This window comes from Ochotona curzoniae, unplaced genomic scaffold (genome assembly GCF_017591425.1).
Source record: "Ochotona curzoniae isolate NIBS_2020 unplaced genomic scaffold, NIBS_Ocur_1.0 contig_1071, whole genome shotgun sequence".
In the NCBI taxonomy this organism is placed as follows: domain Eukaryota; kingdom Metazoa; phylum Chordata; class Mammalia; order Lagomorpha; family Ochotonidae; genus Ochotona; species Ochotona curzoniae.
The window spans coordinates 11,984,985-11,997,116 of NW_024464939.1; the positions used below are offsets into that span (position 1 = coordinate 11,984,985).

The window sequence follows — 12,132 nt, forward strand, 5'->3', positions numbered from 1 at the left end:
TTGTTTTGTTTTGAACAGAGAGGAAATTCAGGCCCAGACATTACATCTAAACAAAAAAGTCTAACTCCCACATTCATGTTCTCTGTTTCCCTGTCTCTCACACGCACGCACACACACACACGCACACACACGCACACACACGCACACGCATGCACACGCACACACATGCACACGCACACGCACACGAATGCACCTGGCTGCTGGCTTCCCGTGCAGCCTCTGTGTGACTGAGAACATTTGTACAAATTAGGAAAACACAAATAGGTATCAGTTCAACCATTAGAAACACTTAACTGTATAGTCTTAAAAGCTTAAGGAATTGTAAAAAAAAAATGGAAAAAAATGCTAAGTGATTTTAATTTAACTAGAACGAAAGCATAAATGATTAACCATTTCAAAGGAACTATTTTTAAAGTTTCTACGAATTATCATTACAACCAGACAGCTCATTTGACTAGCAAAATCAGGATTCCTCATAGTATTCTCTTTGGAAACTGAAGTTGAACCTAAGCCTTCTATTTGTCAGCTTTGTATTATTTAATACATGTGCATCAAAGAACTAGCCAGAGATTCGCTCTATTTTAAGTCCACGAGAACCGTCAGTAGCAGACACTGACAGATGTTAAAGAATGTGGAAAGCGTGTCAAAAACCTCTCCAAAGTGAAGTATCTTAAACCACGCTCGTAATACAGAAGTGCAAAATCAGATTTAATTGCCCTCTCCTGTACAGCTCTGGCGTGTCCGTCGTTTACTGCAGCGTGTGGCCTGAGAAAGTACACAGTGGAAGAGCTATCCCTGGCAGGGCCACGTTCACTTCCCTTAGGCCGGAGTTCACGAAGATCCGAGAGGAGCACGCCGTTGCACTAAGCGAAACAGCACACCAAGCAGGGCGGGCACAGGCTATTTACACTCTGAATGTCCTCGTCGGAGGCGTAGTTATTTGCCTTTCAAGATAGCAGTCACTTATGGCTGTAACATGAATTAAATTGCTGAAAAAACTACTATAGAGAGAGGGCGGGGGACCTAAGTTTAAAAAAAATAGACAGTATTGCATAAAGGCGTAGAGACCTTTTTCTGAAAGAATTCATTGAAAGTAACCTTTTTGTGTGAACAGTGATTAGGACAACGAGTTAGATGGCAGCAGCGTGGCTTATATTGTATTTCAAAGGAAAGACATTGTAAAACTATATGAAGTGGTAAATTCTTGCCACTCCCAAAGGGATTTACTGTTCTTACAAGAGGTCATAGGTAATTGAGAATTTAAGAAAAAGGAGAGCAAAAAAAAAAAAAAGTGTCCGTGATCCTCTTACACCCTCACGTGGTGTGGCGGTAGAGCACTAACACCTGACTTCCACCTGCCATGATGTCTGTGACCTCTGTGTACTGTCATGAAGGAAGCTGTTTCTGTGGGGAGTTCAATTTCAGTCCCTAAGCATCTGATAAAGCAGTTGGGTTGCTGTGTGTGTGTGGTATGTCAGGGAAGAATACAGGAAGTAGCAAGAAGGGAAGCAGCGTCAGAGGGTTGGTAATGGTGAACCCGGAGGGTCGATGCCTTGCTATCACTGGATGCACGCAGTAGCTGCCATCGTAGCAAGTAGCATTCTTTCTCCTTGAACACTAGCCCTTTGTACTATAATGTGTATTTATACATTGTGGAGCAAGTTTGCTTACTATCTTAATTGCCACCTTGAAATCCAGCGATTTCAAGGTATATTATATGTGGCTATTTTAATACAAACTTTAGTTAACTAAAATTAAATATAATCTTAAAACTTATCTCCTCAGTCATACTAGCCCTGTTCATGTGTAAGTTTTTCTTAGTACATTTCAAAAATATAAAGTAGTAGCTGCAGAGGAGACTGATCTGCCAATGGGAAGATTAAGGCAAAGGGCAAACTACAAAAGAAGGCACATTTTTTTAAAGACTTGTATTTTTTTAAAAAATTGTTTTCATTATTTGAAAGGCAGAAAGAGAGCCAAAAGCAGAGCCACCGAGTTCTCCCATTTCACTCCCCAATCTCCCGCAACACCAAGGGCTGAACCAGAGCAAAGGCAGGAGCTGGGGGCCGAGCTGTGTCTCCCTCACAGGTGCCAGGAACTGGCCACCTGACCCGTCACCATCCCCTTCCAGATGTGCATTAGAAGGAAGCTGGACTCAGGAGGGAAGGGCCCAGTTCTTGAGCCCAGCCACTTCCATGCGGGATAGGGGTGTCCCAGGAGGTATCCTAGCAGTGGCCCCAAGTACCCAGCACATTCAACACAGGCCCCACAGCTCGGACCTGGTGGCTGGTATTGCTTATGATGGTGTGATTTTCTGAAATCATGAACAGGTTTTGCTAATGTTGTCAACAACCACATCCCTAGAAATTCAGTATATACTTAAAAGGTTTTTTTTTAATATAATTTGTCAGACAAGTTTTTTTTATTTTTTTTTCCTTTTTTTATTGATTACATTGCATTTTGTGACACAGTTTTTTTTTTTAAGATTTATTTTTATTATTTTTTTATTGGAAAGGCGGATATACAGAGAGGAGAGACAGAGAGGAAGATCTTCCATCCGATGATTCACTCCCCAAGTGAGTGCAACGGCCAATACTATGCCGATCCGAAGCCAGGAGCCTCCTCCGGGCCTCCCACGCGGGTGCAGGGTCCCAAAGCTTTGGGCCGTCCTCGACTGCCTTCCCGGGCCACAGGCAGGGAGCTGGAAGGGAAGCGGGGCTGCCGGGATTAGAACCGGCGCCCATATGGGATCCCGGGCGTGCAAGGCGAGGACCTTAACCACTGCGCCACCGCGTCGGGCCCGTGACACAGTTTTACAGGCAGTGGGATTCTCCCTTCCCCTCCCCAAAACCCGCCCCCCCCCATGGTGGATTCCTCCACCTTGTTGCATTACCACAGTTCAAATTCATTTGAGATTCTTTCATTGCAATCATCTGCAAAGCATAGAGTCCAGCATCTTATTGTCTAGATAAGTTCAACGGTTTCTTGGGGAGACCATCTCTGGTCTGAAGGTAGAGCTGACAGAGTATCATCCCAATCAATTGAAAGCCCCAACATGACATCAGTAACAATTTATAATGTAATGGAATTAGTTGACATAGTATTGTGTAACCAGCATGTTAAAAGAGAGAGAAAAAAAAAAAAGAGTGCAAGTTCTGAACCACATCCTATGACTTCTACATTGACATTTCAATTATTAGTTTATATACAACTGAGTTCTATACACCTTTAAATGGCTATAGATTACTATTCTGCTGTCTCATGTCTGTTTTAATTTTAGTATTTAGCAGTTTATAGCGTTTAGCAGTTTATAGCGTTGTAGGCAGTCTAACTCTATAACTCTTAACAAGACATATGTCAGCAGTTTAGGTGAACAGTTTTTAGGAGGGGTGTGCAAAGAAATCTTCAATACCCCAGTGAGGAGTAACCAATCTTTGTATCCCACCCAGTGAGTCATAAGCGCATCCCCACTGCCCATTTCCTGTGTCTAAGCTTTCCTTGCTGTTCTCCATCTATTCTAGTTTTTTTGTTGTTGTTTGTTTATTTGTTTGTTTTGAGGGGTTTCTGGAGCGATCCTGATGGTCATTACGAGAGAGGGTGGGGACCCAGAGTCAGAACCAGGCAAGAACCAGAGAAAGCTCCTCTCCCTAGTCCCGAAGGAAGTTTACTGCTCTGTTTCTGCAGACCGCTCAGTGCTCCTGGTTGTCATTCCGATGACCTTGGATCCTGCAAGGTAGGGTATGGACTTCTTCCATCCCATGTGGGAAATCTAAATGGAGTTGGGTGACCTCAGAGTTCTTGGTCTCTGAAGGCACTCCAATTCCCAGTAGTCTCCTTGGCGGTTGGGATGTAGTCCTCGGAGCTCGTACTGATAGTCCTTGGTGAGGATCTAAGAGTCTTCAGGGTTGGGATACAAGCCTCCTCCTGATAATTCATCAGACATAAGCTTTAGGGTTAGATAAAACCATAAGTGGATTTTCATCCACAGCTGTGTCTAGCACAACTGCAGGATGACTGTGGTGCCAGAGAGTCCTGTTCATGACAGTGTCCTACCCACTCCACTCAGTAGCATCTTGCTTATTAAGACAACCTAAAAGCAACTCCAGAATTTTCCAGTCAGTCTTAGCAAACCTGCACTATATGGGATAAACATTCAAAACTGTGGATACACCCAGCCCCTTAAAGTATCTTTCACCTATTCCCTTATTATATTTTATTCATTCATCACGTTGTTACATTTCTTTTAGTTGAAGAAGACCATGCTGCAATTGCCCTAATTCTAGCATTAACACTGATCCTTATTTATTTCTATTAAGGTTAAGTTTATTTAAATATTTGGGGATAATGAAAAAAATTGCCTTTGCACATGTTATAGATTTTTGTCTACCTCCATTAGAAAATAAAACTTTGGGTCTAGCGCAATAATCTTGTGGCTAAATCCTCTCTTTACAAGTGCCGGGATCCCATATGGGCGCCGGTTCATATTCCAGCTGCCCCACTTCCCATCCAGCTCCCTGCTTGTGGCCTGGGAAAGCAGTCGAGAACAGTCCAAAGCCTCAGGGCCTTGCACCTGTGTGGGAGATGCAAAAGAAGCTCTGGGCTCCTGACTTCGGATCGGTTCAGCTCTGGCCATTGTGGCCACTTTGGGAGTGAGCAAAAGAACAGAAGGTCTTTATCTCTGTCCTTCTCTGTGTAGATCTGCCTTTCCAATACAAAATAATTAAGTCTTTAAAAAAGAAAAAGGAAAGCTATGGAGGTGGATCTGCCATTTGCTAACATCTAGCAGTGGCCCATTGGCTTGTTTGAGATCCAGGGTTTCCTAAAGGAACACATTCAAAATAAGGCAAAACAACAGAAAAGTTAATACAGAAATCGTGCAAGAATCATGATGTTCTGTAGATGAAGTGAGAACCCATTTGTTTTACCTTCAGCCTTTTTTTTTTTTTTAGAGATTTTATTTTTATTGGAGAGGTAGATATACAGGGAGGAGCAGAGACAGAGAGGAAGATCTTCCATCAAATGATTCACTCCCCAAGTGACCACAATGGCCGGTGCTGCACTGACCCGAAGCCAGGAGCCAGGAACTTCCTCCAGGTCTCCCAAGCTAGTGCAGAGTCCCAAGGCTTTGGGCCATCCTCAGCTGCTTTCCCAGGCCACGAGCAGGGAGCTAGATGGGAAGCTGTTTCACCGGGATTAGAACCGGCATCCATATGAGATACTGGCATGTTCAAGGCTAGGACTTTAGCCACTAGGCCACTGCCCTAGGCCCCACCTTCAGCGTTAATATCAAGAGTGAAATTTGTTGATATCTGAAGTCAATGGATAATTTTAGGTAATCTGTGTTCCTGCTGAAATGGAGTGAAATTGTGTTTATGGGCATTTGTTTTTTGTTTGTTTGTTTGGAAAGGTAGGCCATTGAAATAATCAATGAAATGAGAAAATTGATTGAGTGAAACAACAATAAAACTCCTTTATGGAAAGAAGACTAAATGTTTGAGTCAATAAAATCCTGAAGGGAGTAGTTGATTAGGTTAGATGCTAAATCGGCCGTTGGGATGGTTTTGTTGACAAAAAGAAGCTGAAAACCTGTTTCTTGGAAGAACAAATGATGAGCCTATAGGAATTGTCCTACCCTTCCAAGAAATGTCGTGTGTGCTAAAAACATAAGTAGGTTCATAAAAGGCTTAGTCCTAGCTCTGCCAAGAGTTAGAGAAGCCAGCGCGACAGGGCCTAGTTGTAGCCAGCCAGCTCTGCCTTCCCCAGCGGAGGGCATCCGCGCTGAGGCTCATCGCCCTGGCCCCTCTGTGCCTGGCACTGCATGCACTCTTGTCCCCTTCTCTTGTGGTTCTGGGAAATGTGGCCTGTTAAGTATGTAGTTCTCTGAAATGCATTTGATTTTTCAAAAAAAATCAGTGTTGCTGTGTCTCAGAAGAAATTCTACATCATTTAGAAAGAAAAATTCACTTTTGTTGTACAATTAGATTATTTAAGAGAAGAATGCTTATGCCATTAGAACAAACAGGATAGTAATTAAAACAAATATTACACCAACGGCTAGCTCCAAGTACCTAGAAGAGACAATGTTAAATGTTCTCATTACAAAGAAATGATAAATGTATAAAGTGATAGCTGTGTTAAACACTCTGATTTGACTATTACACAATTTATACCAGTGTAAAAAAATCACACTGTGCTCCACAGTTCTATATAATTGTTGTATGTCAACTTTGTTTAAAAGATTTATTGATTGATTCCAAAGTCACAGGGTATGGGAGAGGCAGAGGCAGAGAGAGAGAGAGAAGGATCTTCTACCCGTCTGTTCACTACCCGAATGGCCACACCAGCCTTGGCTGGGCCAGGTTCATCCAGGTCCCATGCGGGGTCAGGGGCCCAGGCACCTGGGCCGTGCTTTGCAGCTTTCACAGGTGCATTAGCAGGGAACTAGATCAGAAGTGGACAGCCCGGGCCCACTGGCATCCCAAACAGCTTAACTCTGCTCCGCAATACAGCCCCCAGTGATCCTTTAAAGACTGCATGTGCAATCTGGGAAGGGATTTGCTGACCTTTTTCATTAAATAGAAAACCAAATGAAAAGAGTAGATAGAATTTAGTGATCATCAAAGATCATAATATCAAAGGTTCACCTCAGATTACATTAGCAAAAATGGAATTTTCCAAAATCTGTGATAGTCAGCTTTCATTCCCTAAATAAAGTACGTCAAAGTTAAGCAAAGATGAACTGCACGTTCATTGGATGGCTGTTGTTTCCTGTTGCATGAGCAGATGCCAAGCTTGCCCTGAGCCTGGTTTCCCGAAAAGGAGGTGCTGTGGCCAGGGGTGGGCACCCCCTACCTGCTTGTCTGTGAGCTTTGCTAAAAGGGGCTTAAACTGCCTTCCTCAGCATATGCTGCTGTTGCCTGCCTTTTTTTTCTTTGCCTCCCTTCCTTCCTTCTTTCATTCCTTCAGTTGTCTACAGGTAATTCTATGCCAGGTTTTCTCCAGTGGTCATCAGAAAGCATTGCATCAAAGTCTTCCCCAAATGTCTCTCATTCTTTGCCGTTGTTTGCCTCTTCCTGCATTGTTCACTGGCACCAAAGGTGCTGCCTCCAATATATTGAAGAGTGTGCACACTCAAAACTTTTACTTGAAATAAAGGTATTTGGGAGAGAAAGCATTTGGCATAGTCAAAAGCAGCATTGGTTTACTCATTCAGTAAACTTAATTCAGAGAGCTGGGGCCCGGCGGCGTGGCCTAGCAGCTAAATTCCTCGCCTTGAACGCCCCGGGATCCCATATAGGCGCTGGTTCTAATCCCGGCAGTTCCACTTCCCATCCAGCTCCCTGCTTGTGACCTGGGAAAGCAGTCGAGGATGGCCCAAAGCCTTGGGACCCTGCACCCATGTGGGATACCCGGAAGAAAGTTCCTGGCTCCTGGCTTCGGATTGGCATAGCATCGGCCATTGCACTCACTTGGGGAGTGAATCATCGGACGGAAAATCTTCCTCTCTGTCTCTCCTATCTGTATATCTGACTTCCCAATAAATAAATAAATCTTAAAAAAAAAAGTACTGATGAAAAGAATTCCACAATACACTACTTTAAGAAATAAAGACTATTAAAAAAAAAAAAAACTTAATTCAGAGTAGTTCTAAGAGGGACAGAGATAGAATTGATTCCCTACCCCTAAGGAACTGACAGACCAATAAGGAAGACAACACGTGCCATAAAAATAGTAATAGCTACTACCAGGGGCCAACGCGATGGCTCAGTCCCCCACCTGTGAGCACCAGCATTTTGTATGGTTGCTAATTTGTGTCACAGCTGTTCCACTTCCCATCCAACAACCTGCTTATTACCTGGGAAAGCAGTGGAGGACAGCCCAAAGCCTCAGGACCTTGCACTCACATGGGAGACCCAGAAGAGGCTCCTGGCTCCTGGCTTCAGATTTGTTCAGCTATGGCTGTTGTGGCCATTTGGGGAGTGAACCAGCAGATGAAATATCTTTCTGTAACTCTGCCTTACTAATAAAAATAAATCTTTAAGAAAAAAAAAATAGCTACTTCCAGAGAGCAGAAGTGAATCTTCGAGAGGTTTTATTGCTTGATTTGATTTAGTGCAGAATAATTACACTTGGATCATGCTTGCCATTTGTTTCTCATCCCTTTTACTAAATCACTGACACAATATTTCCAGGTTTCCCGATACGCGAAATTGAAGGCAAAAGCTCTCACATTATTAAAGACGATTGCATCTACCCTGGGGAGGAAGTTTTGTCACCCATGAATTAGAAGTATGCTGGGCTCTCGTGGAGTTTCTGCTTTTCATTTTTAATTAGCTAGCTAACATTTATATCGTGTGACACCAGGTACTCTTGAGAACTGAATAATACCCTTCTTTGCCTCTTCCCCCAACACATGGCTCTCTCCAGAACCTTTGTCTCAACTGTTGGTTATACATTCAACTTTTTTTTTTTTGATAAAACGAAAGAGAAGCACTACATCCTTCAGAGTAGTTAGTTTTTCATTTACCTATGAGTAATGCTTCTAAAAATAAGTGCAAAGAAGTAGGCCAACAGGTTTGAACAAGGAAGAAGAGACATGAACATGTATTAAGCATCATGTGCTGGGTGCTGCGCCAAGCCCGCTTCAGAGAGGTTAAGTAAATACAGCAATCCACATAGGGCTAGAGCCAAGAAAAGAGAGACTGTAGATAATCGCTGACCTGGTGGCTTGTATCAGGAAGTGTTGTGTTAGCAGGCAGCAGTTGAGACTGCCAGAGAGGCACCAGGAGGATGCAGAGATAAATCCAGCACCGTGCCAGACTCGGGGGAAATCTGACATTTGCACAGATAACCAGTGCGAGCAAGTGACAGCACCTAATATTGGCACTTACTCTATAATGTGTTTTCAGTATATTAGCCTGTTTGGTTTTCATAGCAAATCTGTAAAGTGATGAGAATCTCTGTTATGTAAGTGGGTAAACTGTGGTTCAAACAAGGAAAACTGCCCCAGGTGACCCAGCAAGTAAGCAGCATCTGAAAGTGCTTGAAAAAGCTCATGGAACATGGAATTAGAGACAAGTGCATATCAGTACAAACAAAGAGTAAAGTCCATGTGTTTTTTTTTTTTAAATAAAGTGCCTTTTCCACAGCCTTTTTGAGGTACCTTCCTACATGATCTATAACTGTGCTCATCATGAAGTGCATTAGATCTTCTGAGTTTATTCCTTTTGTGCATTGGCCCCCTCTCCCCAGACCCCAACTAAATCCCTGCTAACCACCAGGCCAGTCTCTGTTTCTATGAATGTAGAGGATCAGGTGGCACTTTTTTTTTGGCTTTCTGTGTCTGGCTACTATTAATTAACATGATATCCTATGGATTTATGCAATGACCGCACAACAGTGTGCTTTCCAAATACTTCTCAAGTATTCCAACATTTTGCATGAAATTTTAGAAGATTATTTAATTTCAGGAGAAAAAAATATATATCAAAAAGTGGGGTTTCTTTTCCCTCTTCAGACTCTCTGACTTCACTGACTTTAAACATTAATCATATATTGGGCTCAGCATAACAGTATTCAGGGTAAAAGCTACCTCCTGTGATTCCAGCATCAAATATGGTTGTCAGTTCTTGACCCAGCTGCTCCACTTTCAGCACGGCTCCATGCTAATGGCTTGGCAAAAGCAACAGAGGATGACTCAAGTGTTTTGGCCCATACTACCCCTTAGGAGACCTGGAAGAAGCTCCTGACTTCATCCTGGCTCAGCTCTGGCCTTTGCAGCCATCAGAGAATGAGCCTGCAGATGGAGCATCTCTCTGTGTCTCCCTATCTGTCTCCCTGTCTTTCAAATAAATAAAGAAGTAGTTTTTTGTTGTTGTTGGTTTTTTTTAAAGATTTATTTATTTTTATTGCAAAGTCAGATATACAGAGAGGAGCAGAGACAGTGAGAAAGATCTTCCATCTGATGATTCACTCCCTAAGTAACTGCAACGGCTGATGCTATGCCAATCTGAAGCCAAAGCCAGGAACTTCCTCCAGGTCTCCCACGCGGGTGCAGGGTTCCAAAGCATTGAGCCGTCCTCGACTGCTTTCCCAGGCCACAAGCAGGGAGCTGGATGGGAAGTGGAGCTGCTGGGATTAGAAGCGGCGCCCATATGGGATCCCGGGGCATTCAAGGCGAGGAATTTAGCTGCTAGGCCACGCCGCCAGGCCCGAAAACAAGTGTTTTTTTGAAAATATAATCACCGGGCTGGCACATGGCTCAATTGGGTAAACCTCCACCCACAAGCACTGGGATCCAATATAGGTGCTGCTTCATGTCCCACCCACTCCATTTCCCATCCAGCTCCTTGCTTGTGGCCTGGGAAAGCAGTGGAGGTTGGTTGAAGTCTTTGGGACCTTGTGCCCATGTGGGACACCTGGAGAAGCTCCTTGCTCCTTGCTTTGGATCAGCACTGTTCCTGCTAATTTGGCCATTTGGAGAGTAAACTAATGGAAGGAAGATCTTTCTATCTTTCCTTCTTTTTAACTCAACCTTTCCAATCAAGACAAACCAACCCTTAAATGTAATCATATACTAAAATTAATGCCTTTTTCAGAACAAACTTGGCTTGAATCTCAGCTTAATACATTGTTATTGGGGTTATTTTTTAAGTAGATAAATTCTGATAGAACAAAATCACTTTTAAAGTATTTAGTTATTTTCATTTTAGTTTGAAAGGCAGAGAGAGCAGCAGTGCTTCCGTGTGCTTCCCCACAGTGGACACTGGGTCTGGCCAAAGCCAGGAAGTAGTCTGAGGTCCTGCTGTGTCTCTCGTGGTGTTGGGAGCCCAAATACTGGAGCATTCCTGTGGCCTTCCAGGGTGCTTACCTACAGGAAGTGAAATCAGAAGCTGAACCAGGACTCGAACCCGCGTACCCCAATACGGGATGAGAGCTGCCTGCTAAGTGTCTTACTGCTATGTGAAATGCCTCCCCAAGATTATTTGCATTTCAAATAGTACTTGTTTATCATGAGTCACCAAAGTAAAATTTAGAATTTGGATTTCATGGTTTTTTTAAGATTTGTTGATTTGCTTATTTGTTTGAAAGACAGACTAACAGACACACAGAGAGAGAGAAATCTCCCTTCCATTGTTCACTCCCCAGATGCCTGTACCAACAAGCTAAAAGCCAAGAGCCAGGAATGCCATCTGGTTTTCCCACGTGGATTAAAAGAAATCCAAGTATTTGGACCATCATCTGCTGCTTTCTAGCACATCAGCAGGAAGTTGAACTGGAGACAATGCATAGCCAGACTTCTGGCCAGCTCTCCAATGAGATGGTCGTCCCAGGAAGCGGCTTAAATGTGACCGGCATTGTGGCATATCTGGAAAAGCCACCACTGGAAGAAGCCCCTGACTCCTGCCTTCAGCCTGGTGCAGCCCCAATCCTTGTGGCTATCTGAAACATGAACCAGCAGACGAAAGAGCTCCTCTCACTCTCAGTCTCCCCCTCTGTAAATAAATAAATCTTTAAAGAAAGAGAGAGACTAAACCTGCTATACCACAATACTGTGCCCTGGATTTCATCTTCAACTAGTTGTTCATGTTATGAAATGCGGAATTAATAGAAATTGTTTTTCTTACTACTTAGGAAATACCAGAAAGGAACCAGAGTACGGCTGCGATTACTGGATCTTGAACTTACATCCAGGTTCCTGGGAGCCACAACAGACACCACCCTACTGGAGGCCGATGCAGTGCTCCTTGGACTCCAGGACAGTAAAGACAAAAGTGAAAGAGGGACAGCATGAAAAATCAATGACGTTTGCTTAATACTTTCACCAAGAATCCAGTTAGCAAACTGTGAATCAATGATTGAGCAGAGATATGTAATAAATGAAAATTATAATCATAGCTGTCATTTGTCAGAATTTTATTGAGCTATATTTCCCTCCCCTCTTCTGTTCGGTTTTTTTTTTTTTCTTTGATTATAAACTGTGCTAGAATTGCTGTTATTCAGTCAGTGCATGTTGAATGTGCTCTGTTGTGTATGGTGCTCCTATAAACAGTACTAATCAGATTAGACAGGGTGGCTTGTCTTGTGGCACTTAGATTTGACTGGGGAAAATATCCGTCATGTTAAATAATG

General features: G+C 43.2%; 1 protein-coding gene across 3 annotated transcripts in view; it reads left to right on the plus strand.

Annotated features, from left to right (window-relative positions):
• Positions 1-11,897, plus strand: part of TPD52 (tumor protein D52) — a 141,095-nt gene extending 129,198 nt beyond the window's left edge. For all 3 annotated transcript variants that reach the window (XM_040994079.1, XM_040994117.1, XM_040994124.1), the window contains one exon: positions 11,635-11,897. In XM_040994079.1, coding sequence (XP_040850013.1) covers positions 11,635-11,794 — 160 coding nt within the window. In that variant the 3' untranslated portion in view covers positions 11,795-11,897. The remainder of the gene's footprint in view (positions 1-11,634) is intronic.
• Positions 11,898-12,132: the final 235 nt, after the last annotated feature.